Source organism: Peromyscus eremicus, chromosome 1 (genome assembly GCF_949786415.1).
Source record: "Peromyscus eremicus chromosome 1, PerEre_H2_v1, whole genome shotgun sequence".
NCBI lineage: Eukaryota > Metazoa > Chordata > Mammalia > Rodentia > Cricetidae > Peromyscus > Peromyscus eremicus.
Window position 1 is genome coordinate 157,892,583 of NC_081416.1, and position 27,418 is coordinate 157,920,000.

At 47.3% G+C, this 27,418-nt stretch overlaps 2 protein-coding genes and 2 non-coding genes across 5 annotated transcripts in view; 3 read left to right on the plus strand and 1 right to left on the minus strand.

Annotated features, from left to right (window-relative positions):
- Positions 1-958: 958 nt before the first annotated feature.
- Positions 959-6,547, minus strand: LOC131923773 (uncharacterized). Its single transcript, XM_059278938.1, is given in 4 exon segments — positions 959-1,534; positions 1,537-5,956; positions 6,032-6,325; positions 6,327-6,547. Coding segments are annotated over 4 exon segments (5,178 nt in total). The 5' UTR covers positions 6,423-6,547; the 3' UTR covers positions 959-1,166.
- Positions 6,548-10,841: 4,294 nt separating this feature from the next.
- LOC131902827 (U6 spliceosomal RNA) lies at positions 10,842-10,948 on the plus strand. Its single transcript, XR_009377113.1, has one exon. It is a non-coding gene; the product is annotated as a U6 spliceosomal RNA (small nuclear RNA).
- Positions 10,949-11,974: 1,026 nt separating this feature from the next.
- Zfp82 (ZFP82 zinc finger protein) overlaps positions 11,975-27,418 on the plus strand; it is a 30,682-nt gene continuing 15,238 nt past the window's right edge. The window contains exons 1-4 of one of the 2 annotated variants that reach the window (XM_059275651.1): positions 11,975-12,136; positions 13,346-13,405; positions 15,431-15,557; positions 20,803-22,099. In XM_059275651.1, the coding sequence (XP_059131634.1) occupies positions 13,397-13,405; positions 15,431-15,557; positions 20,803-21,827 (1,161 nt within the window). In that variant the 5' untranslated portion in view covers positions 11,975-12,136; positions 13,346-13,396 and the 3' untranslated portion in view covers positions 21,828-22,099. Of the gene's footprint in view, positions 12,137-13,345; positions 13,406-15,430; positions 15,558-20,802; positions 26,747-27,169; positions 27,286-27,418 lie in introns of those variants that run through there. The other variant, XM_059275642.1, reaches the window with a different exon arrangement.
- On the plus strand, positions 17,230-17,363 carry LOC131903207 (small nucleolar RNA SNORA5). Its single transcript, XR_009377452.1, has one exon. It is a non-coding gene; the product is annotated as a small nucleolar RNA SNORA5 (small nucleolar RNA).

Below are 27,418 nucleotides of genomic sequence, written 5' to 3' on the forward strand. Positions count from 1 at the left end.
GATAGGGTCTCATCTCAAAGTGTGGGTAAATCTCCTCTGGTGTATGGTAAACAATCTTTGGATACAACTCGATGAGCACACAAAAATCAGAGGTAGCATCGAGGGCTGAGGCTGAAACGCAGGGGGTGAGCCCAGTATTACATGCCCAATAGGTACCATTAGGGCCGGTGACATAACCAGAGACAGCGCTTATGGATAGGGTGCGGTTACACAGGTGTTGGTGGGTGCGGGGGACGCTCCCTAGACATAGTCCTTGTCCTGACACCTCTGAGATTGTGAGCTTATGTTGGGCTGTCCCTAGACATTGGCTCGAAGGGGGACTGTGAGTGTTAGTATACATTTAAGGCCTGGTAAGCCCCTGCTAGCAGACCCAAGAGCCGGTCTCCGGTTCCTGGCCGGGGCGGTTTGGTAGTGGCCGGAGTTATACCTGGGCTGGTAATCGAACCGGGTCGAGGGGTAATCTTCGGGGGTGCTGGAACAGGTAAGGAGGGGCGCTTCTGGTCAGAGAGAACCTGATTGGGGCCTATATGGGCGGAGGCCTCCTCAATCTTAAGTTTGATAGTGAATCTTACGCCCCGATCATATCCGGTTTCATATAACCTGAGCCCCCAAGTGTGCCCCCGTTGCCAGTTTATATCAGCCTTCCCCGGGCCAGTGAAAGTTATATTTAGGGGGAGTGAGAGCCCCGGCTCGAATCGGCTAACCTCGGTGGACCCAGCTGAGCAAGACCCCCCGCCTGTAGCCTTCCTGAAACCTCTATTGGTCTGGATCAGGTCCCAGCTGGAGCTAGGACTCCAATATGCTGCGCCAGTGGTCTCTCAGCCCCATTGGGCGCAGAAGAAATCTCCTTCCCCCCCGCATTTCTTGGCGAGGGCCCAGCCCCTCCCATCCCCCCGGACAGACATAAAAGTCCGACTGGGCGAATCTACATCTTGCTTGAGGGTGATGGCATCCCGGATCCGGCCAATGCACCCCCCCCCCCGGGTGGGTGGAGGAGTTTAAGGCATCAAGCTTAATGCCCTCAACCCCCCAGAGTCCCGAACTCAATGCCAACTGACAGAAGTCAGGGGTTAGGGGGGGCCACCATGTAAAGGGGGTATGAAGGGCGGTCGTCTGCCAGACCGTTTCCCCAGTTTGTGAGATGACCTGCCAAGTGAGTTTCTTGACTAGGTGCGGGCTCTCTGCCGCCCTAGTCCCCTGGGGGTAGACAGAGAGCAAGAAGAGGGGGAGGAAGAGGAGCCGCGGACCAACCTTATTTTTAGGGGGTTCTGTGTGCGGTACACTGTCCATGTTGATTCTCTGGATCCTGCTGGGTCGGTCTCCCTGGCAGCCTTCACATGAGAGGCGTGGATCCATGCAGCAATCCCGTCGACCTTGAGTGCAGTGGGGGTGGTCAGCAAGACAGTGTAGGGCCCCTTCCACCGTGACTCTAGATTCTTAGTCTGGTGGCGCCGGACCCAAACGGAGTCCCCAACCTGGAAAGGGTGGGGGACCACCGGCTTGTCCAGCTGCTCTCGGTAGGCTTTAGCCAGGGTTTCCAGATCTCCTTCTGCACCAGCTGGAGGGCCTGTAGATGTGCCTCTAAAGTGGGGCTGGTGGCAAAAGATGAGATATCAGGATGGAGAAATTTCACGACTGGAGGTGGGGCCCCATATAGAATTTCAAAAGGGGTTAGGCCGTGCGGCCCAGGAGTATTCCGGGTTCGGTAAAGAGCCAAGGGAAGTAGGAGCACCCAATCTCTAGTGCCAGTTGCAAGCGTTAATTTGGTTAAAGTCTCCTTAATTGTCCTATTAGCTCGCTCTACCTGTCCTGAACTCTGGGGGCGGTATGCGCAATGGAGTTTCCAATTAACCCCCAATAATTTGGCCACTTTCTGACTTACCAGAGAGACGAAGGCAGGCCCGTTGTCCGACCCCAATATATGAGGCATCCCATACCTGGGGAAGATCTCTTCCAACAGTTTCTTTGTTACCACGTTAGCCGTTTCATTCTTGGTTGGAAATGCCTCAATCCATCCTGAAAAGGTGTCCACGAAGACCAGGAGGTACCGGTACCCGTAGAGTCCGGGTTTTATTTCTGTAAAGTCTATTTCCCAATGTACACCAGGACGATGGCCTCTTTGGCGGGCCCCTTTGTTTAGATGAATTTTTCCTGCGTTGACCTGGGCACAGGCTGGGCAGGTAGAAGTTACCTGCTGAAGCACCCGGTCCTGGTTCAGTAGTACTGTCCCGGTGTTTTCTCTGTCTAATAGGGCCTTTATTTTGTTTCTGCTCAAATGGGTCAACGCATGGAGGAATCTCAGCATATATCGGGTATGGGAGGTTGGCATGACCACCCGGTCCCCTAATATATAGGCTTGCCTCCGTTGTTCCCAGCCCGCCCCCATTTTCTTTGCTAGCTCATGGTCTTCTGGGCTATAGGGCATGGGGTCTCTCTCAGACTGTGGTTCTTGGATAGCCATCAACTGGCTGCTCTCTACTGGCTGGGAAGCTACTGTTCGGGCAGTCAGGTCCGCCAATTGATTCCCTCTGGCCGCCGCGGAGTCGTTCTTCTGATGCCCTGGGCAGTGGATAATACTGAGTTGGAGCGGAAGGAACAGGGCCTTTAAGAGGTCTAGGATCTCTTTTTTGTTCTTGATCTCCTTACCCGCAGATGTCAGCAGACCCCTCCGTCTGTAGATTTCCCCGTGGACATGTGCAGTGGCGAAGGCGTATCTGCTGTCAGTATAAACTGTGAGCTTCTTACCTTCTGCCATCCGGAGGGCTTGCGTAAGCGCAATCAGTTCTGCACGTTGGGCCGATGTCCCAGGCGGGAGCGACGATGCCCATATCACTTCTGATTCGGTGGTAACAGCTGCCCCGGCTCTGCGTTCCCCCTCTTCCAGAAAACTGCTCCCATCTGTGTACCAGACAACGTCGGGGTCCTTAAGCGGCTGATCTGTCAGGTCAGGGCGGGTGCCATGTACTTCGGCTAGAATCTGGAGGCAGTCATGTTCCTTGGAGGGGCTAGGTAGCGGTAGCAAGGTGGCAGGGTTAAGGGAGACTATCGGTCCAAATTTTATCCGGTCTGAGTCCAGTAGTAAGGCCTGGTAGTAAGTCATTCTGGCGTTGGAAAGCCATCTGTCCGGAGGTTGGCGGACCACGGCCTCCACTGCATGGGAAGCCAGCACAGTCAACGGCTGTCCCAAAGTTAGTTTCCCAGCATCCTTGAGTAATATGGCAATGGCTGCCACCATGCGGAGGCATGGAGGCCATCCTGTAGCCACCGAGTCCAACTTCTTGGACAAGTACGCCACAGGTCTCCTCCAAGGTCCCAGTCTTTGCACCAGCACCCCTTTAGCAAAGCCCGAGTTCTCATCTATAAACAGTTCAAAGGGTTTGGTAAGATCTGGCAGACCCAGAGCCGGGGCCTCAAGTAAGGCCTTCTTGATCTGTTGGAATGCTTTCTGATGCTCCTCTTCCCATTGGAACATGGCCCCTGGTTTAGTGAGGGGGTATAATGGGGCTGCCAGTTCGGCAAAGCCAGGAATCCAAAGGTGGCAGTACCCAGCCGTACCCAGGAACTCTCGAACTTGGCGGGGGTTCTGAGGAGGGGGGATGGAGATTATCGTCTCCTTCCTTGCTTCTGTTAGCCACCTTTGCCCCCCGCTCAGGGTGTAGCCCAGGTAGGTAACCTTGTCTCGGCATATTTGAGCCTTCTTGGCCGAGGCTCTATATCCCTTCTGTCCAAGTCTGGCCAGTAAGGCCCGAGTGCCCTCCAGGCACTCGGTTCGACTCCTGGCTGCCAGGAGTAGGTCATCCACGTACTGGAGCAGGGTCAGGGTTGGGTGCTCGACCCGGAACCCGGCCAAATCTGCATGTAGGGCCTCATCAAAGAGGGTTGGGCTATTTTTGAAGCCCTGAGGGAGCCGGGTCCAGGTTAGTTGTCCCGAGAGCCCTTGTTCTGGGTCCCTCCATTCAAAGGCGAACAGTAGTTGACTTTGAGGGTGTAGTCTCAAACAAAATAAGGCATCTTTCAGGTCTAGTACCGTGTACCAGACGTGGGTCGGTGGGAGGGTGCTCAGAAGGTTATAGGGGTTAGGCACCGTGGGGTGTATGTCCTCTACCCGCTTATTGACCTCTCTCAAATCCTGGACTGGCCTGTAGTCCCCTGTCCCCGGTTTCCTAACAGGCAAGAGAGGGGTGTTCCATGGGGACTGACAGGGCTTCAGCACCCCTTGGTCCAGGAGCCTCCGGATATGGGGTTTGATTCCCTCATGAGCTTCCCGTGACATTGGGTATTGTCTAATTGAAACGGGAGTCGCGGAGGCCTTTAATGAGATCATCAGCGGTGGCTGATCGCGTGCCAACCCCAGGCCCCCAGTCTCTGCCCAGGCACGAGGAAACTCTCTCAACCAGTTCTGTAGCTCCTCAGGTGATTTCTCCGGGGGTTCTGACTCAAACAAACGGTATTCTTCCTCTAAATTGAGGGCAAGGATTTGTAGAGGGTCTCCTTTAGGACCCGTGACCCTCGGTCCCTTCTCATCAAAATAGATTTGCGCTTTTAATTTGGTTAGTAGGTCCCGTCCTAACAGCGGATGGGGGCATTCAGGTATGTGCAGAAAGGAGTGAGTTACTTGCCCTGAAGCCAGTTGGACTTTTCTCTCGATAGTCCAATAATATCTCTTGTTTCCAGTTGCCCCCTGCACCAGTGCAGAATGCCGGCTAAGAGGCACTCCGGCATGAGTTAGGACTGAATGTTCGGCACCAGTATCAACCAGGAAGGTCACGGGCTGCCCCCCGATCTTGAGGGTTATCCTAGGCTCAGGGGGGGGCTCCTGGCCTCGACCCCCCTAGTCCTCCAGACTAAGGAGGTCCACGGTCTTGGGCTTGGGCCGGCGGGGTCCTTGTGGCTTCTTGGGGCATTCTCGGGCCCAGTGTCCCTTCTCCTTGCAGTAAGCACATTGATCTTTATCTAGGGGTGGCCTCCTTCGTTCTCCCGACCTGTCTCCCTCTCTCCGCTGTCCCTGAGATACAACGGCGGCCAGAACTTTCTTTATCTCCCTATGCTGTTTCCTATCCCTTTCCTCTTGTTTCTGCCATCTCTTTTCCTCACGCTCTTCAGGAGTTTCTCTCTTATTGAATACTTTCTCTGCTTCCTTCACTAGGTCTGGCAACCCTAACGCCTGTAAACCTTCCAACCGCTGCAATTTGGCTCTGATGTCTGAACTAGACTGATAGATAAATGATAGGATAATACCTGGAGCCTGACCTGGATCTTCCGGATCATACGGAGTATACATCCTATAAGCTTCCTTCAATCTTTCTAGAAATGCAGCGGGTGTCTCTTCCTTTCCCTGTATCACATTCCTTACCTGAGCCAAATTGGTAGGCCTTCTAGCGGCCGCTCGGAGACCCGCTAAGAGCAACTGGCGATAGAGACGTAGATGCTCCCTCCCTTCAGGCGTATTGAAATCCCAGTTAGGGCGAGTCAAGGGAAAAGCCGCATCGATGACATTCGGGAGTTGGGATGGCCTCCCGTCATCGCCCGGAACCTGCTTCCGGGCCTCCAGGAAAACTCTCTGCTTTTCCTCTACTGTTAAGAGGGTCTGCAGGAGCTGCTGACAATCGTCCCAAGTCGGCCTGTGAGTCACCAGGATGGATTCAATCAGGTTAGTCAATGCCACAGGATCCCTGGAAAAAGGGGGGTTATGTTGTTTCCAGTTGTAAAGGTCTGAAGCAGAGAAAGGCCAATATTGGAGTTGTTGGTTCGGCCCTTCTCTGAGTGGGAAAGCTTGGGACTCAGTAGGGGGTCCCTCCTGGCGGCCGCGGAGGCGGCCGGCAATGGGGGACGACACCTCATCTTCCTTGTCTTCATCTGAGGTCCTGCTGGTTGAGGAAACCTTAGCATCTGCCAACGGCCAGATCGCGGCCGCTAATGCGGCCGCCGCTCCGCCGGGTCGCCAAACGGGTCCAGCCTGATAGGGAGGGGGCTCCTCTGCCAGGAGATCTATGAGAGGGGAGTTAGGGTCCGGGGAGAGGACAGGGGGCTTGGGAGTCTCCTTGTGAGGGAGCACAGGGTAAAGGGAAGAGTCCGGGTTGAGGGGTGCAGAGGGCCCAGAGACTGGAGGGGGCTGTGGAAGGAAAGGCTTGACCCATGGAAATGGATTTTCGACCAGAGATCTCCAGATGGCGATGTATGGGACCTGGTCGGGGTGTCCATAAGGATTAGGGGCAAAAACCTTGCCCTCCACCTGTGAAATAAGAGAGAGGTTAAAGGATCCTTCTCGCGGCCAGCCAACATTCATCATGACCCATTCGGCCTCGCAGAGGGTGATCCATTTTTTTCTTTTTGACAATGACACCTTCATTGTTTCCTCGGGCCTTAACATCGGACCAGTGGTCCGTGGTTAGGCTCAGTGGGGTGGTGACGGTCTGTCCCATGGTGGTCTCTAGATAAAGAAGTGTTAGACAAGTAACGATAAACAAAAAGACAAGACAGACGACAGAAATTCGCGCTGCGCGGCTTCGGCGTAAAACCGAAAGCAGAAACTCAGACGGGGATGTGGAGGAACCTCAATCTCCGTCCCCTGCCAATACCACGTATCCTTCTGACACGGGAGAGGCCCCGAAAAACCGTGCCCCAGAGGGGACTTCAGTGACCCGTGGAACGTCTTCCAGGGTTTCGGTGGGCGAAGTCCGAGCTCGTCAGCTCCTTCAGCCCCCACCGACTCAGACCTGAATTAGGGCGCCCGACGAAAACGGAAGACAAGTAGACAGACTGGGACAAGACAGATAGTGGCCGGCCAACTTACCTCCTGACAGTGGGTCGGTGGTCCCGAGGCAGAGGGTCTCTAATCCCAGACGAGCCCCCAAATGAAAGACCCCCTGAAGGCAGTCTTCCCTCAGGAGAGACCCTCGCCCAAGGATCACACCGAGACCACGAATCAGATGCAAACAGCAAGAGGCTTTATTCGGGAACACGGGTACCCGGGGCGACACAGTCTCTCAAGAAGCTCAAGGGACTGGCGCGCCCACGGGCTGGAGCAGAGGGTTTTTATAGGGTCGGGCAGCCGAAGCTCGGGTACAGAAGCAAGAAGCCTGGTTACAGGGTTTTGATTGGATGATTCAAATGAGGCCAGGTTCAAACCCAGGTCAGCTCGTGGTTTCTCCCCGAGCTCGCCACGCCTAGCTTTTGTCTAGGGTACAGGGTGTTTTTCTGACCTTTTAGTTCCTCGCTCTGGGGCCAGGTGGCTAACCACAAATGTTCTGTTTATTCCATGTCCGTTAACTGAACTCCTCAGTGCCTCTCAGGCTTTATTCAAAAACAGCTGAGCTAAGCTATGTTAGGCGGGGAGGCTGGGGGTCTTTCATCACAACCATCTGTAATGAGATCTGGTGCCCTCTTCTGGCATGCAGGCAGAACACTGTATACATAATACATAAATAAATAAATCTTTAAAAAAGAAAAGGATTGTTCCACAGCAACTTCTCTGACAACATGTCTGCCTGCATGTCGCCACACTCCCCACCATGATGAGAATGGACTTACCCTCTGAAACTGTAAGCAAGCCCCAGTTAAATGTTTTCTTTTATGAGTTGCCATGGTCACGGTGTCTCTTGAAAGCAATAGAAAACTGACTAAGAAACCCTGTCTCAAAAAAAAAATGTATAAATAGAATATGTTCCTCTAGTATAAAAGCTGTGAAGTCCCAAACATAGGCACATGCCTATAAATCCTGCATTCAGGAGGCTGAGGCAGAATGGTGAAAAGTTCAAGTCACAGAGGCTAGAGGGATGGCTCAGTGGTCAAGAGCAAGTACTTCTCTTGTCCAGGACAGTAGTTCTGTCCCCAGTACCCACGTCAGGCGGCTCACAACTACCTGTGACTCCAGTTCCCAGGTATCTAGTACCCATTCCTGGCCTCTGTGGCTATTTACACTCACACATGCATATATCTAAATATGGACACACACATATATACAGGTAACTAAAAAGAAAATCAACCTTCAATTTTTTTCATTATTTTAATTGAATGTTATGAGTGTTTTTCTGCATGCATGTGTATAGTATGTGTGCAGTGTTTGAGGAGGCCATAAGAGGGCATCATATCCTCCTGGGATTTGGGAATTGAACCAGGGTCCTCTGGATGAACAGCCAGTGCTCTTAACTGATGAGCCATCTCTCCAGCCTATAAAAATAAGATAAATATTTTTTAAAAATGTTTGGGCTGAGTGTTGGTGTCACATGCCTTTAATCCCAGCACTCAGGAGATAGAGGCATGTGGATATATATGAGTTTGAGGCCAGCCTGGTCTGTGGATCAAGTTCCAGGAGAGTCAGGACTATTTAGAGAGACCCTGTTTTAACCACCCCATCCCAGAAAATAGAAAAATAAGCTCCTTTAATTCCAGCATTCAGGAAACAGAGACAGGTAGATCTCTCTAAATTTGAGGCCTACCTGGTCTACAGGGGATTTCTAGGCTAGCTAAAGTAAAGTGAGATAGTATTGTGGGAGGCCCAAAACAGCTTGACCACACAGTTGCTATGACAGGCTTAGGGACCCAGACACTGCTGCCATGACAGACTTACTTAACAGTATCTTAAACAAAAATATAATAAAAGAAGAAACAACCCCCTCAGCAAAGACACTGCCAGAGACTCATTTTGTTCTCTTCAAATAATTGTTGCCTAGGGTCATCCTGCCCACTGGCAGAATTACGCTTCTCTTAAGCTGAGAATGGGGTGGGGGCCTTATGGCAGCCCGGGACTTAACAATGGCTGTTGCCCTGTGTTGTCCCCTGGAGCTGCCAGTTAGTGGAATCTTCTCTGATACAGAAGTGGGCCTAATGGCTGGCTGTAAGTCAGGTTGTCTCTGTTTGCTGGGTAATGGAGCCTAATGGCTAGTCAATACTGCTGAACAAATATTTACAGAAGCATTATCCTAGTGTCTTAGTTACCGTTCTATGGCTGTGAAGAGACACCATGACCAAGGCAACCCTTATAAAAGAAAGTTTTTAGTTGGGGGCTTGCTCACAGTTTCAGAGGGTGAGTCCATTGTCATCATGGTGGGGAGCATGGTGGCAGGCAGGAAGGTGTGGCTTTAAATCCTGATCCACGGGTGGGGGTGGTGGGGTTGGGTGGTGGGGGTGGGAGGTAGGGGTAGTGGTGGGTGTGGGGTGTGGGTGGGGGTGGGAGACTGAGACTGACTGGGCCTGGTATGGGCTTTTGAAACCTCAAAGCCCACCCCCAGTGACACACCTCCTCCACCAAGGCCACACCTTGTTGTATTCTGGGTGAGTGTGTGGATCCGTGTAGATTCACATTCATGTGGATCCGTGAAAAGAAGTACAGAGGCACCTCAAGGATGAACTTTTAGCCTTTTCCAGCTGCAGGGTGGATTTGCCTCTTCAGACTGACACCCTTGCTGAGCAAAAGGCCCCTTTATTGTTATACACATCACACATTTAACAAGTCAATTCCATATACCATAGTCTTTGATCTAAGTCTGCAGACAGACAATGCCAAATGCAAATTCTCAGTAATAATACCACAGTTTTCTGGGCTGTTGTTACTAAGTTTGCACAGGCTTTGATCCCCTAGGAAAACGCTCAGCTAAGACTTCAAACAGAAGGCACAGAGACGGGGTAACAATCACAAAAGGCAGATCAAAGCCAGGTGCTAACACTCCAGAGTCAAACCGGCTAGAGCTTTGTGGGAATTCTCCCTCCTTACCTTTCCCAAGCCGGTCCACTAACTGGTGGAACTCCAATATATGAGGCTACGGGAGCCATTCTCTTTCAAACCACCACACCTAGCAATCCCAAATGTCACTTATCTCTAACAGACCTGGTTACTGTAATACTTATCTTTGGGATATTTTGGAGGCAGTGCTTCCTTAGCTCAGTTCTATTTCGTGTGACTTCGTTGTTGTGCCCTGGGCGCGAGACCCCCAAAGAGACCACCAGAGACACAAACTCACCGAAATGCAAAAGTAAGGTTTATTGAAGTAGGTCAAGCTGCGCTGCAGGGACCTCGTCAAACCACCCAATGCAGTAGAGGCTGGAGCAGGTGCCCACCCCTCTGCAAGCTCAGGTTTTAAAGGCAAAAAACATAAAGTTACATCATTTAGAGGCGCTAGTACTGGTACAATTCTGATTGGCTCAAGTTTTAGGGGCTTTTCAGAATTTCTGTGTTATCTTACTTTGTAGTTTTAACCGGTTGTTTGTCAAACTTTATAGACTACCTCCGGCATTGGGGCATTCTGTGGTTAGTCAATTGTTACCAGATAGTGCTTCAAACATCCTGACTTTGTACTTTGACCATCTCCAGCATTGGGGTATTCTATGGTTAATCAGTTGCTACCAGATGGCTCTTCAAACATCCTGACTTTGTTGACCATCTCCAGCATTGGGGCATTCTATGGTTAATCAGTTACTACCAGATGGCTCTTCAAACATCCTGACTTTGTCCTGGGACCTATGTCAACAGCTCTGAGAATTTTGAAACTCAGGCCTGTTTCAAGCTGGGGTGAGGGGCTTGCTTGAAATGGGGTTGCTTTGGTTTTCCCTTCATGTCTCCCAGTAAGTTTATTAGTAAATAGTTTATAACATCCATTTCTTTCTTCAGATTCCTTCTCCATCAGTAGGACTACTGTGGCTGATTTGGGAAGCACTGGACGAAGAATGCTCTCAGCTGACCATTGTGGTTAATAGAGAAGTGTGTTAAGCTGTGTTATTCCTATTTTCTGAAGAGAAAAACTTGATTACACAGAGATTTAGAGTTTTAACTTTAATGTCATTTAAACCATCTATTTCAGATCAACTGATTTGTAGACAAGATATATTTATTAGTTATGAAAATAGTGCTTGCTTTAGCAGCACATATACTAAAATTGGAACGATACAGAGAAGATTAGCATGACCCCTGCGCAAGGATGACACCAAAATTCGTGAAGCGCTCCATATTTAAAAAGAGAAAGAAAAGAACTTCTAACAAAGATACTTTCTCCAAGCGTTTCATTGTTCTTGCTTTTAACCTAACTATCCCTATGTAGACAAGGATGACCTTGAGCTTCTGATCCTGCTGCATCACCTGAGTGCTAGGATTACAGCATATGGAGATCCAAGCCTGGTTCCTGATATTCACCCTTTCAACCTAGAGGACCTGCTTTGGGTCTCACAACATCTAAGTCTTCAGCACTAAAGAATACCAAGCCAAATTTATTCCCAGAACAAGCCATATGTCCGCCCAGGAAATTTGCTCCTGCACACTTCTTGGGCCACTAGCACCCCAGAGGTGACCACGCCAAGGCTTAGCTCTCTGAGGAATTGAGATCACTTTTGAATAGTCCATCCGTCTTTTTTTGTTTTTTTCTTCTATTGCGCTAACTACATTTCCCAGAAACCTCAGCGGCGCGAATACTCTTGTTATGCAAATCACACTCCGCCCCTACCGCTCCCCCGCCCTTTTCCTGATGCTGTCCATGACTTCAGATAATACAGAAGGACTGGGAAATAAAAAAAATTTCTAGCTTTTTGGAGTTGGTCTTTGAGGCAATGATGGATAATTATTCAGGGTTCTATGAATCCTCCAGGTTGCGTTTTGGCCACGCCTCAGCCGAACGTGCATAGAAATCCCGCTCTTCGGGAGCCATCTTGTCCGTGGCGGTGTCTCCGACTACGTTTCCCAGAAGCCTCCTCGGCTTCTCGCGGGAAAGTCATGCGCCGGCGGGACTTCAGAGCTTAGTTGGCAATTGCTGAGGTGCAGTGAAGGGTGCAGGGTTTGGGAAGCTTGGAAGGCCGGAGTTGGGGAACCCGAGAGGAGGGCGGGGCAAGCAGCGAGCCCGGGCTTTGTGCGGCAGAGGAGTTGAGGTCGGAATTGCGCGGTTAGTTTGTGAGCAGTGATGGCGCGGTGCTAAGGGGCTGCGTTTGTGATGAGCATCTGTTTCTGATAACACCGTGGTGGGCACCATCCCTTGGTGAGTGAGAGCGGGCGAGCTGGGGACCACGTGCGGTATTGTGTGGATATTGTGTGGATGTGGGGAGCTTGTGACTGGTTGAGTGTTCTGTCCCTGTGGTGGCGTGCGATCTGTGATGTTGTGACTATGTGCAGCACAGTACAGGCAGAAAACCTTTGAATCCTGTGCTCGTGGTAAAAGTACGGTTGTGTTTGTTACCTTCTGAGTCCCCGAGAGTGGAGTTCTCTTGGCTTCGCGTAGGCTGGTTGCCTATAGTTGAATGTCGCTACTGTGGGTCTGTGGGGTGTGGGTGTGTGAAGTTTCGGATGTATATCTCTGCGTGCGTTGTATTTTAGCTTTTCCTCGTTTTAGAACTTCACGTGAGTGCTAGCACGCTCTCCTTTGTGTTTTATTATGTTTATTTGTACACCTGTGTGGAACTCATCCCTGTTAAGTAGGATAGCGGCTTACCAAGTTGTTTTGCCGTTTGGTATTCCGGGATCTGAAGTATACTGCACGTATTCATCTCGTCATTAATAGTAGACATTTGAGTATTTCTCATTTTTAATCCTATAAACATACTGCCGTGACTGTTTTAATTTTTTAATTTATTTTTTGGAGACTGTATAACCCTGGCTGGCCTGGAACTTGCTATGTAGACCAGGCTGGCCTCAAACTCACAGATCCACCTGCCTCTGCCTCCCGAGTACCACCACTACCCCAGACTTATTATAATTCCTTTTACAATAGGATATAGGAACTTCAGTTTCTACTAGTGCAAGTACTGAGTCATGTATTCCACTTTACTAACTGATGCAAAATATACCAGAGCGAGTGCACATATAGCAGAGAAGTGCTCCATATCCTTAATAACAAATGAATGAATGAATGAATGAATAAATAAATAAATAAATAGGTTTAAAATGTGATTTAAGAAAAAGATTTATTTTTAAGCCTGGTGCTCTGGAGGCCGAGGCAGGTGGATCTCTGTGAGTTTAAGACCAGTTTACATAGTGAGTTCCAGCACAGCCAGAGCTGTGTAGAGAGACCTTGTCTCACAAAACCAGAGGGTGAGGGGGGCAGGTTGAGGTAGAGAGATCAGTCTCTATGTGGGCCTGACTGGCCTCAAACCTGTGGCAGTTTTACTGCCTCAGTCTCATGAGTACTGAGATTTCAGGCACGTGCCATCATGCTTTAGTTTATAAAAGAATTGTGTATCTTCGTGGAGATGCTTATGTGCACATGAGCCATCTTGCCCAAAGCCCTCCTGTTCCATTCCAGAGCCTGACTTTCTGAAGTTGGGGATGTTGAGATCTTTGTAGCCCCTCGATGTGTGGGGTGAGTTCATGGGGAGTGACTGTTTGGGACTGTGTCAAGTGCGGTCTCACTGTTGTCTTTGCCTCTCCTAGTTCTGCTCTGTTACTGAAGAACTGCGCAGAGGAGCTGCACATAGCAAAGCCATGGCTCAGGTGAGGTGTGTTTTTTGTATTCAAATTGAGTCATTCTTGTCTCTAGTACAAATAAATGTCCGATTTCTTCATCCTGATGATGTTTTGGGTGGTGTTAAACAGGAAACCTTTCAATTTATGAGCAGAGCCTGCACAGTCTCACCTTGCCCTAGAGCAGCGGTTCTCAGCCTTTCTGATGCTTCCCCCTTTAACACAGTTCCTCACATTGTGCTGACCCCCAACCATGAAGTTATTTTTGCTGCTACTTCATAACTGTAATTTTGCTACTGTTATGAATCAAAATTAAATATTTTTGTTTTCTGATGCTCTTAGGTGACCCCTGTGAGAGGGTCATTCGACGATTTCCCCCCAAAGGGGTTGCAACCCACAGGTTGAGAACTACAGGAGAGGGTCTCTAATAGACTAATTGAAAAAACTTTGGGGGTTCAACTTTTTTAAAGGCCAGGCTCACAACCAAAACATGGTGGTGCACGTCTTTGATTCCAGCACTCGGGAGGCAGAAGCAGGAAGAGTTCAAGGCTGGCCTGGTCTACATAGTGAGTTCCAGGCTAGCCAGGGATACCCAGTGAGATCCTGTCCCAAACAAAAAAGAATAAAGAAAAAATAAGTGTGATAGTTTTGCTCAGTTTCAGTCTTAGAACCTGGCATGTCTCCCGGTTGATAAGCCTTTTGGGTTTGGAAGTATGACTGCTAGATGGTCAAAACTCCGACATTCTGATGAGCATCCATGAAAACTTAACTGTCTGTAATATCACTAGTTTTTTTGGAGGGGGGCATCTCGAGAGCTTTTTATTATTATTTTTTAATCTTATGCATATGGGTGTTTTACCTGTAACTGTACCCATGCACCACATGTATACAGTACCTTTAGAGGCCTGAAGAGGGTGTCAGATCCCCTGGGACTGTATTTACAGATGGTGTGAGCCCCAGTGTTGGTGATGGGAATGGAACCAGGGTCCTCCCCTCCCCCCCTTTTTAAATGTGTCTCACTCTGTAGACCAGGCTGGCCTCAAACTCACGGAGGTCTGCCTGCCGAGCGCTGGGATGAAATGAATGCGCCACCATGCCCAGCATTCCCCTTCCCACTGTTCCTTTGGCTACTCTAATTGACTTATTGAGGATGGGTGAGTGAACCTGGCTTGGCGCACAGGCTGTGACTCCCAAGTTCAATAGCATCATTGCCACACATCAGTCAGTGAGTTCTTCCCTTTTTGGTTTTGGTTTTGGTTTTTTTGAGACACATCAGTTTCTTTTGGACGTAGAGACGCCCTCCCCATCCCTTTGTGCCCTCGTTCCCATCTGATCTAGATCCTCTCTAGCCTGCCAGCACGTTCCTGAAACTTACTCTTTCCCTTGGATTTTCCTCTACTATTATCCCGTCGACTTTGAACTGTTTCCGGCATCCCATGGCTCTTTCTGGCTTACTCCCACATCCTCCAGTAGTTTCCTAGGAACTTGTACTGGAGTCCTTCTACGTCTGGGAATGTACACTCAGAGCAGAAAATAGTTTCGTTACAGAATCGTAGGTCAGAATTTATTTTTCTCCACTGGGTTAGTGAAGAATTGTTCTGTTCCTTGTGTTCAGAAGTGTTAGGAATTCCATTATCCTCTGGTTCTCGCTGCATTTATATAACCCGCTGTATCTGGAGGCTTCTAATGTCCTGTCTTTCTCTTCTATCCTAAATTATACTCTTGGCTCTTTGAGACTAGAGGACCACATGGTGAGAATACCATGAGGCTTTGTATAAATCATTTCCTTTAATACAGACATCCTCCCAGCTGGATTCTGTGCCTTCCCAGCCTCATGGGGATAATGGAAGAATTCATTAAGCCCAGATGGCTTTGTCTGAAGGAAACAGTGACATGGAAGCACAGTGGTTTGCTCACAGGCCTTCCCTAGGATTCCAGACATTCATACTCACTACTTTTAGCATGTTCTAACTTATTCCTCTTCTGTTACTTTTCCTGCACAGAAACACTTTATTTTATTATTATTAATTGAGCAATATGTGGTTATTGTTTCAGGTGTCAGTGCTGTTCCGAGATGTGTACATAGACTTTTCTCAGGAAGAGTGGGAATGCCTGACTGAGGAGCAGAGAGATTTGTACAGAGATGTGATGTTGGAGAATTATAGTAACCTGCTTTCAATGGGTAAGGATATTCATACTGATTTGCCCATTGGTAGGTCTGTTTCCTCCCTTCCTCCAAGTATGAGATGCTCACCCGCTTTTGAAGAAACCATTGAGAGCTGGGCATGGTGGTGCACACCTTTAATCCTAGCTCTCTGGAGGCAGAGGCAGGTGGATCTTTGTGAGTTCAAGGCCAGCCAGGGCTACAGTCCTGTCTTAAAAACCCCAAAAGGGAAAGAAGGAAAAAGCTGCATGGAGTTCCGGAGGCATTTTGAGTCTCCCTCCTGTTTCAGAGGTGTCCTTCGCCCCTCTGTCACCCTTCCTGTATGTGTACTTTGGATCCAGTTCCTGCCAAGCTTCTTGAGAGGTCTTAGATGTGGGGCTCAAGGGGGACACTTGGATGGATTGTGTGTAGCAAGTGAGATGTTTATTAGAAGCGTTATTACACATGGACAGACAGACAACAGTGTGGCTGAGGGACACTCCAGGCCCCAGCATCACAGACAGCATAAGGGGAACTAAAGATCTGGGTTGCTCTTACAGACCTCTGAGGAAGAGGGAAGGGTTCAGCAAGAGCCTGAAGACAGGGCCTCTAATTTCCCATCAGGCAGTGGTGGAAGGGAAGTGTGGCTACCAGTAGGTCCTTTGGTGTGTTCAAGCCTGCAAACGCACTTCTCCAGACGAGAAGTCCAAGTCCTGGAAGCTGTTTGCTTTGTTCACAGATCTTGCCCTCCGTAGGTGCCTGTCAGTATCTGTGAGGCCAGAGAGGAGTCTGCAGGTGCCATGCCTGAGCGGCAGTCTGGTCCGATTTCCAGCGCTTCTCTTTGCATATCTTCTGTCTAAATACTGGAATATGCATCTTCCTGCGTTGTCAAAGATCAGACAGCCCTTTCTTCCCTCCTTCACTCCCTCCTGGGGATTAGCCCGGGGCCTGTGCCACTCACTTAGGTTTCTGTAGCTGTGAAGAGACACCATGACCATGGCAACTCTTATAAAGGAAAACATTTAATTGAGGTGCAGCTTACAGTCCTGAGGTTTAGTCCATTATCATCATGGCAGGGAGCATGGCAGCTGGGTGTGCAGACAGATGTGGTGCTAGAGCTGAGAGTCCTACATTTTGATCAGCAGGCAACAGGAAGTGAACTGAAGCACTGGGCATGGCTTGAGCATGTATGAGACCTCAAAGCCCACCTCTGTAGTGCCACACTTCCTCCAATAAAGCCAAAGCCACACCTCCTAATAGTGCCACTCCCTATGAGATTATGGGGCCAATTACATTCAAACTACCACAACCACTGACCTGCAGTTCTGTCAGACTTGTTTTGTTAACTAGGTTCTTTGTTTGTTTTGTTTTTATTCTGAAGTTCCACGCCCTCCTTGATTCATCTGTATACATACATATAATATATATTTTATATATATATATATATATTAATTTTTAATTTTTTTTTTTTGGGGGGGGGTTTGTCAAGACAGGGTTACTCTGTGTAACAGCCCTCACTTGTCATGGAACTCGCTCTGTGGACCAGGCACACCTTGAACTCACAAAGATCCACCTGCCTCTGCCTCCCAAGTGCTGGGATTAAAGGCATGTGCCACCACCTCCTGGCTCATCCATACTTTTAAATATTATTTACTGTTTCTCTTAATGTGTACAGTTCTCAGGTAGGAACTACAGAAGTTAAAAAATAAACTGCAGCCATGTCAAATTCAGTGCTGTCCTACCATGGCAAGCACTGGCCCAGAGGCTGCCGTAGAAACTGTCATTTTGGGGCCCTGTTCTCGGCCCTGTGCCTGGGGTCAGGGATGAATGTGGTCACAGACAACAAGCCTCTAGACCTCAAGTCTGAGAGGTGAGGTGTGAGGCTGTAGATGGCAGTGGCTTTCACAACTAATCTCTGAGGTCTGCTCCACCTCCCCCAAAATAGTGAAATTTAGGTCTAGGTGTGATGTGTATGTGTGTAAATGCACATACACTTAAAAATGATTTTCTATAGCTTTTTCAAATGTCCTTAGTATTACTTATCCTTCCGCTGTAGTTCAAATTTTCTTTGTGGACTGCCAATCAGCTCCCAAATAAAGACACAGAGACTTATTATTAATTATGAAAGCTTGGCCTTAGCTTAGGCTTGTCCCACTAGCTCTTTTAACTTAATTTAACCTGTTTCTATTTATCTACGCTTTGCCTCGGGGGGTTTTGCCTTACTTTTATCTGTATGTCCTACTTTCCTGCTTCCTCTGGCTGATTGGCCCTGGCATCACCCCACCACCACCACCCACCCAACCCTGCCCCTGCCTCTAAGTTCCTCCTCCTCCTTACCCTCCCTGCCCAGAAGTCCCATCTATACCTCCTCCCTCACTATTGGCCATTCAGCTTTTTATTATACCAATCAGGTGCCTTAGGCAGGCAAGGTGAAATAGCAACAAACCTTTACATAATTAAGCAAATCCAACACATCTCTAGATAGTTAAACAAATGCAACACATCTTTGCATAGTTAAACAAATATTCTGCAACATAAACAAATGTAACACATCTTTGCATATTTGGACAAATATTCCGACGCATCCTCCCTTTCTCTCCTGTGTCGTCTATCTTCCCCAATTAAAGGACAACCCCCCACACACCACTGAAGGCGTAGGCGGAGTTTTCCTGTCCCAACAGTCTGCTCCAAAATAATATCTCAGAGGCTTAATATAAATTATAAATGCTCGGTTGATAGCGTAGGCTTGTAACTAGCTAACTCTTACACTTAAATTAAGCCATATTTCTTATTGACCTTCTGCCATGTGGCCCATGGCTTGTTACCTCATTTTCTACACAGCCTGGTCCCTCAGCACCTGGCTGGGTCTCCCCTGACTCCACCTTTCTTCCTCCCAGAGACCTGTGCCGTCGGGTTTGCCAGTGCATTTTTTTTTTTTTTTTTTTTTTTTTTTTTTTTTGGTTTTTAGAGACAGGGTTTCTCTGTGTAGCTTTGCGCCTCTCCTGGAACTCACTTGGTAGCCCAGGCTGGCCTCGAACTTACAGAGATCCGCCTGGCTCTGCCTCCCCAGGGCTGGGATTAAAGGCGTGCGCCACCACCGCCCAGCTTGCCAGTGCATGTTATGTCTGTGCCCCATCCTGGTGCTGTTAGCTCTTGCCTAGGTTACCCAGGCCTGAGACGCTGTTTCCACAGACAAATAGTGGTTCAAACAGATGTTTCTGTCATTTTGCTCATGTTTATAGGGAGGTTTTTTTAGGTGTCACACCTTCATTTGTATTCTCTCACTTATTTGATCACTGACATGACTGAGAAAAGAATTATATATATATGTATATACATATATATGTGTGTGTGTATGTGTGTGTGTGTGTGTGTGTATATATATATATATATATATATATATATGTATATTTTTTTCAAGGTAAGGTCTCTGTACGTAGTTCTGTCTGTCCTGTTACTCTGTGTAGATCAGTAGCCTAGAGCTCACAGAATGTGTGTGTGTGTTGAGGGGGTTTGTCTGCATGTATGTTTGCCATGTGCATATAGTGCCCATGGAGGCCAGAAGAGGGTATCTGATCCTTGGAAGTGGAGTTATTCCTGACTTAGTTAAGAATTTTATTCCACAATAGTATTAATTACCTACTACATACCACATAGTTCACATAGGCTTTCCTATGCAATCATCCTATCATCTCTTATTTTCTCATTTTGTTTTATTGAGACAGAGTTTTGTTTTATAACCCAGGCTGGCTTAAAACTCACAGTGTAGCTCAGACTTGCTTGAACTCACAACAACTCTTTTCTCAGCCTCAGGAGTCCTGAGATTACAAACATGAGCCACCACACCTGGCTTTCTCGTCTATTTTATTTATTGATTTAAAAAAAATTTAAAGTATTGATTTGTATGACTGTTTTGCTTCCCATGTATGTGCACGATGTACATGCCTGGTGCCCACAGAGGTCAGAAGAGGGCACTGGATCCTCTAGAACTGGACAGTTGTGAACCACCTCGTGTGTACTGGGAATGGAACCCGGGTCCTCTGCAAGAGCAACAAGTGCTCTTAACTGCTGAGCCATCTCTCTGACCCCTTTATTGATTTTTTTTTTTTTTTTAATTTCTCGACACAGGGTTTCTCTGTGTAGACCAGGCTATCCTTGAACTCAGAGATTTGTGCTGGGGGATATTCTATCACACTGAACCCAGAGTTTGCATTTGGGTTAATTAAATAAAATTAACTATGGGTCAGGGGGCTGAGTTAGCAACTAGTTGACAGAAAGTAATCATAGAGCATCAGAGGGCTTCTGGAAGAGATAGGGATGCACCAGGAGTAGTGGGGAAGGATGTGGAGTGGTGTGGGTGTTTGTTTGGCTGAGCGGAAGGACGCTCCTTTTCGGAGATGCCACAAGGAAAGGAGGTCAGCTAGTTGTTACTCAGCCTCTCTGAGCTAGCAGGTTTTCACCCCAGCCTTCGACTCTCAAGTCTTATTTATAAGTAGAAAGATAGGGACTTAGTTAAAGCTACCTTTAGTGGCAGCAACAGAGCTGGTGCCTATGGGAACAGAATTCCCGCCAGGCTGTGGCATGAGCAGCTGGGCCACTGCCAGAGAAGCAGGCTGGTAACTTCCTAGTCACAATTGCTGGCTGGAATATCAGTAGATTAAGGTGCAGCCACAGTGCTGAAATTAAAACAACAGGTTTTTCTGCTTCTGCCTCCCCAGTGCTGGAACCAAAGATGTCCCACCACCACATTCAACTTCAATATTTTTATTTAATCTTTTAATTGTGTGTGTGTGTGTGTGTGTGTGTGTGTGTGTGTGTGTGTGTGTGTGTGTGGTTTAACCTACCTGTATGTATGTGTACCATGTGCATGCCTCTTTTTACCCTAGAACTAGGGTTACAAGAAGTTGTAACTATCATGCGGGCACTGGCAACAGAACCTGGATCCTCTGTAAGAACCACAAGTGTTCTTAACCACTGAGCCGTATTTCCAGCCTCAGATTTTTTATTTATTTATTTATTTTTATTTTTTATTTTTTTTTTTATTCTTAATACAGATTCTCATAAAATCCAACTGGCTTCAAACTCAGGATGACTTTGAACTCCTGACCCTTCCTGTCTTCATTTCCTGAATGCTGAGGTTATCAATGTATGCCATCTCACCCAGCTGACTGACATCTAGTTTCAAAAAATCACTTAGTTCTCCTGTGCTTGTATTATTCTAATTTAATTTCCGTGTCTCCCAAATAATAAAAATGTGAGTGATCACTTGTGTATTTTCTTTTAGTCCTGGAATCAAGATGTGAGGCCCAGAAATTGTTTTTGAAGAAGGAACTTTATGAAATAGAGTCAGCACAGTGGGAGATAATAAGGAAACTCACAAGACAGGACCTTCAGTGCTCTAGTCCCCGAGGTGCCTGGGAATGGAATGGCCAGTGTTCAAGACAGCCTGGATCTCAGGAGAGACAATTCAGTGAACTGATAATCAATCGTGAAGACACGCCCACTCACAATCAGTATCCATCCTTCAGGCTACAGCAAATTATTAAGAATAAAGAGAAATATTGTGCAAGTAAAGAAAATAGGAAACACTATAAACATGGCTCACAGTTTACTACCCATCAAATTATTCGTACCACTGAGAAGCCATATGAATGTAAGGACTGTGGCAAGACCTTTAGACACCCCTCAGGACTTACTCATCATCACAAAATTCACACTGGAAAGAAACCCTTTGAATGTAAGGAATGTGGAAAAACGTTTATTTGTGGTTCAGACCTAACACGACATCACAGAATTCACACAGGTGAGAAACCCTATGAATGTAAGGACTGTGGAAAAGCCTTTAGCAGTGGTTCAAATTTTACTCGCCATCAGAGAATTCACACTGGTGAGAAGCCTTATGAATGCAAAGAATGTGGGAAGGCTTTTAGTAGTGGTTCAAATTTTACTCAACATCAGAGAATTCACACTGGAGAGAAACCGTATGAATGTAAGGAATGTGGCAATGCCTTTAGTCAGAGTTCACAGCTCATTAAACATCAAAGAATACATACTGGTGAAAAACCCTATGAATGTAAGGAATGTGAAAAGGCTTTCCGGTCTGGCTCTGACCTCACTAGACATCAGAGAATTCATACTGGAGAGAAACCCTATGAATGTAAGATTTGTGGGAAAGCCTATTCTCAGAGCTCACAGCTCATCAGTCATCACAGGATTCATGCTGGTAAGAAAGCCTATAAATATGAGGACTGTGGAAAGAACTTTAACTATGACGCGCAACTTATTCAGCATCAAAACTTATATTGGTGATAAACAAAAACATACAAGATGTATGTGAAGACTCAAAACAATCAGAGAATCTACCTTTAAAATCCCTCTAGACTGAAGAATGTAGAAACAGTTTACTTGTTGATGACAGCTTGTTCATCTGAAGAGAATTCATATTGGAGAGATAACCTATGAATATAGTATATTCTGGAAGCCTTTTAGTAACTGTTCTTATTTTTATTGACCCAGATTGTTCAGTCTGCACATAATTGAAAACAATACTTTGATCTTAAACATCAGAATTCATGTAGGAATGTAATCTTATAGTTTTCCTTGTTTCCTTAGGTTTTTTTTAAAATATAATTGTTACATTAACATTTTAATCCATTTTCACTTTACATGGCTATAAAGTTTTTCTGTTAACATAGTTTCAAAATACCTTAATTTTTAAAGTTAATGAAAGTGCCATTTTTAACTTTAAAGGTGGTTTTTTCCTTTGGCTTTTTATAGAGCACGCTCTTGTAAACATGCTCATGAACAACCTTCAGCATGGCAAATAGGAGCTGCATGACCAAACACCTTAGAACAGCAGCTTGAAGGGTTTGTCACTATGGTTGGAACACAGCCCCACATCAGCAGTTGCCCGAGGTCCTCTTCAGAGACCTCCCCCCAGGCCAGACTGTGAGTCCTGGCATCACAAGGACTTCAGAGGGAGCCAGAGTTGGATTTATTACAAATAGAAATGAATGCTCTAAGAGAGAAAGGGGAAAATGGGCCTGATAGGAGGAATGTGGGTGTCTAGGGGAGAGTCACAGGTTCTTACAGTGAGTACTTATGGGATCTTGATGGCTTTCAAGTTACAGCCGAAAAGATTAAGAAAGCAACTCTTTTCTAACATTGCCCCCAAAGTGTCATTTGTAACAAGGTTAAGAGTTAAAGAATTTTATAGACGGCGTGATTGTCCACACCTTTAATCCCAGCAACTCAGGAGGCTGAAGCAGGTAGATCTCTGAGTTCGAGGCCAGCCTGGTCTACAGAGTGAGTTCCAGGACAGCCAGGACTGTTACACAGAGAAACCCTGTCTCAAAAAAAAACAAAAGAAAAAACAAAGTTAAAAGAATTTTTCTCAGTAAATGAAGTTGTCTGGTGGTTTACAAGGAGAATCACTTAGATACAGAAGAGATCGTGCCGGGAACATAAGGTTATACGTCTTTAAAGCCCAAGTGAGCACAGCCTAATCGCTGTTGACATCCTTGATGGAGATGGCTGCTGGAAAAGTGTCAGCTGGCACAGGCAGAGCAATTTATTTGCAGAGTTTTGTTAGGTTGTTTCATTTCATGTGCCTGGGTGTTTTGCCCCACATGTGTACATGTACCAGCTATGTGCCTGGTGTCTTTGAGGTCTGAAGAAAGATTGCAGCCCCTGAAACAAGAGTTTCCAAATGGTTGTGAGCCATCGTGTGGGTGCTGAGAACAGAACCCGGTCCACTATTAGAGTAGCCAGTGCTCTCAAGCGCTGAGCCGTCCTTGTCCTGAAAATAGTTTACTTGCTGACTTTGACAAGTTGTCTTTTGGAAAACACATTTTTTATGAGCTGTTAGGTCCTTCTCAGTGGAGTCTGAAGTCTGCCTATGTGGGCATTAAAAGCATGAGGTCTCCAAGCCTTTTCTCCTGGGCCACTGAGGTTCCCTATCTTTCTATCCTGCTGTGGAGTTCAATATGGTTCATAGTTTGAGGGTACACTTTGGCAGGACAGGAATGGCAAAAGGTTTATGAAGCTGCTGGTCACGTTGAGTCTGCAGTCGGGAAGCAGAAAGATGAATGCAAGTGCTTAGCTTGCTTAGAATTTTTTTTCTAGATTTATGTGTACGAGTGTTTTGCCTGCATGTATATATACACCACATTTGCTTACGGATGATCGTGAGCCACCATGTGGGTGTTGGGAATAACCTGGGTCCTCTGTAAAAATAGCAAGTGCTCTTCAGTATTGAATCCACAGGTGTCCCTTGTCCAGTAGCCCCCAACCCCACCAACATGCTCTTTTTGAGTTCAAGGTGTGTGGAAATACCTTATTCTCTCACCCCCAGACTCCCAGAGATATGTCTTGTGAGTCTAAATCTCAAGTTGACAATCACGGTTAGTGGCCCTTCATGGTGGCACATGGGAAGCAGAGGCCAGCCTGGTCTACAGAGTAAGTTCCAGGACAGCCAGGACTACACAGAGAAACCCTGTCTTGAAAAACAAAACAAAACAAAAAAACAAAAAACTTAGCAATCACAGGACTCTGACCTTGACAGTGTTTCATTGTGCAACTGAAAATCACTTTAAGTGCCTTGTCAGGCCTGCCGACAGTCAGCTGGGTAGCTGGGTAGAGGCATGTGGATTGAAGAGACAATGAAGAAGACAGAAAAGAGTCGAGAGGTCTCCCAGTCAATGCCAGACAGCCCCAAGTTTATTTTACAGCCAGCTTATATACAGTTTTGAAGGACAGAGGTAGAACAATGCACAGCACAGGCATTCAGTCACTATCTATCCTGCCTTGAGTCAAGGAGCAGGCAGTTTCTTTTTCTATCTCAATGTACCTCCGGCTGGCATCAGCAGCCTACATCTAGCTAGATAGTGTGTTCCTTCCTGTGGGTTAATCAGGACTTTCTCACAGCCCTTCAAGGAGACTCTGCAGGCTAATCAGTACTTTCTCACAGACTTGGAGCAAACAAGCTTGAACTCTATTGACTCAGAATAGACTTCAGGTTCAAACTGGGAAACTGAGTCAGTTGTGGGCTCGGACAGTGCCTCCTAGTGGACTTCGTTGTTGGGTTCAGGGACTTTGTCGTGATACATGCTGAAATACATGCCCCCATTGGGCATTCTCTCTAGGCATTTCTTTGTGGTGGTTTTATGTGTATGAATGTCTTCATGTATGTGTGTGCACCACTGACTGGTGGCCCGGGAGGTAAGAAGAAGGCATTGAGTCCTCTGGAGCTGTAGCTATGGATGGTTATGAGCCACCACATAGTGCTGAGAACTGAACTTAGATTTTCTGTAAGAGCAACCAGTGTTCTTAACCAATGAGCCATCTCTTCAATTCAGTTAGTTATTTGTTTGTTTGTTTTGAGACAAGGTGTTTCTACATAACTCCAGCTATACTAGAACTTACTATATAGACCAGGCTGGCCTCAAACTCACGAAATCTGCCTACCTCTGCCTTAGCATTGTGAGCACAGGGATTAAAGGCATGTGCCACCATCCTGGTCCCACATTTTATTTTTCAGTTTTAGTTTGTGTGTGCAACAGTCTTGCTATGGAGGTCACAGGGGAGTTGGATCTCTCCTTCCACCATCTAGTTCCCGGGGAATGAACAGCAAGCTCCACTGAGCCATCTCGTGGCTTAAATGCCCTTAATATTAATATTAACTGTAGAAATAAAAGACTGTTTTCCTTATGGAAGATTTAAATATAAATAAGACAGAAACACCTTTTTGTTTTCCCAAAGAGTAGTTATAATCAGTTGTTTACTTAGATGGCAAGGTTTTTGTTTGAGATCAGGAGGTTTTCTTTTTCTTTTTTTTAAATTACATCTATTTCATGCATGTATGTATGTGCTACAGCACATTACATGTGTGGAGGCCTGAGAGTAACTTGTAGGAGTTGTTTCTCTTCCAGTATGTGAGTCCTGGGGATTGAACTCAGGTCTTCAGGCTTGGCAGCAAGTACTTTTAATCTCATGCCCCATGATGTCACCTGGCTGGTTTTACCCTAGGGCTCCATTGACTTCCTGTCTCTGCCTCCAGAGTAGCTGTGACTACAGGTGTCAGTCATGCTCATTCTGAGCTGTTGGGCAGGTGGGTTGAGACAGGGTCTCCCTATGTACCTCTGGCAGGTCTCAAACTCAGTACTCCTGCCCAGACTTAAGAGTGCTGAGGTTACAGGCCGATGCTCAGCTAGGACCCTTTGGGGTGTTTTGGTTTTTATTGTTTGCTTTTGTTCGTTTTTTTGAGACGGGTTTTTCTGTGTAACAATTCTAGCTGTCTTGGAACTTGCTCTGCAAACCAGGCTGGCCTCGAACTCAGAGATTGCCTGCCTCTGTCTCCCAAATTGTGGGATTAAAGGTGTGTGCAACCACCACCCGGTGGCCCTCTTGTTTTAGAACTCTGTTTTTTAGTGGGTACTGTCAATAGGAATGCTTATGCCACCTACCCCAATATTTCATTAGGATTAAGTTAGTTAAGATTCATGGCACTTAGGGTTGTGCCTGAGATAATGAATAATGGGCTGCTAGTCACTGCTTTCTAGTCATTGCAGTCACTTTCTGCAGATCATAGTATTAAGGAATACAGTTAAAGATGATGAATCAAAAATTTAATCATTACTTTTACTTTATGTATTTGAGAACAGGTCTTATCCTTTAGCCTTGGCTGGCTTGGAATTCACTATGTAGCTCATTTGCAGTCATCTCCATAACAAGCCCATCATTATATCAAATAACGCAATTTTCCAGAGGAAAACCAGCCTTTTCCTCAGATACTTAAGGAAAGCTGAGGTCCCCGCTTCTCCCCTAGTCCCGTGTCCCCCAACAAAGCTCTTGGTGAGTGCCAAGCGGTTCCCAGTCCGCTCCGGCAGCGCCTGCGCACTGGTGCGTGCGGCTGTCCCTCCCAGCAGCCCCCGCGCGCGGCCCTTTAAGCCCTCCCGGGTCGGTGACGGTCTTTAGTCTGGGCGCTATCGCAGCTGGCGTCACCTGGGCGTGGGGCGGGGCCACTGAGCGGCGCTAGCTCGGTGTCCGGGTCCTGGTTCCCTGGGCGTAGTGAAGGCTCCACAGGGAGCGGGGTAAGGGGGTGCAGGGAGGGACCGGGGCCCGCGACCGGGGCTGCGTGGGGACGACCAAGGCGAGCTGTGCCTGCTGGGCGTGGCAGGGTGGCACGGCGGCTGAGTGCGGCCAGGAGACCACAACGTGATGGCATTTGTGTGAGTGAATGGGATGCAGGGCGGCTGGTGTGAGCTCGATTGCCAAGGCCGTGGAGTGTGTGCTTCTGGCCTCAGGGTCGGCTGCAGTGTAACCACGTCAGTCCCAAAGATGAATGGTCCCCAGCCATTCACCTGAGCGCCACACAAAAGACTCCCAGCAAACAAAGCAAAGAGCTCCGGATCTTGGGGAAAGAATGGTAGAGCTGGCTCCTTGGGGATACCCCCCAGCATACCACACAAGCAAGGACACAGTCACACACTGGGCAGGCTGTGTGGCGTCCAACTAGAAAGCTATTGTAAACTGGCGATGCCAGCCCTGGCCTTTCTTAGTCACCAGGAAAGGACAACAGTGCTCACCTTCTGTGTGTGAGTGAAGGATGGTAGTGACAGGACTGGTTGTGCTCTGTGTTTTGATTTAACCAGGCTGAACAAGGCTCCAAGGAAAGTTGGGATGTGAAGATTCTCTCCTACCCCGATCCTGCCGAAGTCTTGAAGCCTCACAGGAACAGAAGCAGGAAATTGCTGTTGCCTGTTACAAGGTAAGGGTAAGGGAAGCGAATGTTACCTCTTTGATCTGTGAGATGCATTTTTATTTTTCAGTAGATAAGAACATTTGTTATTTTTAAATGTCTATTTCTTGGAAACAGTGCCTAACCCCTTACATCATATGTC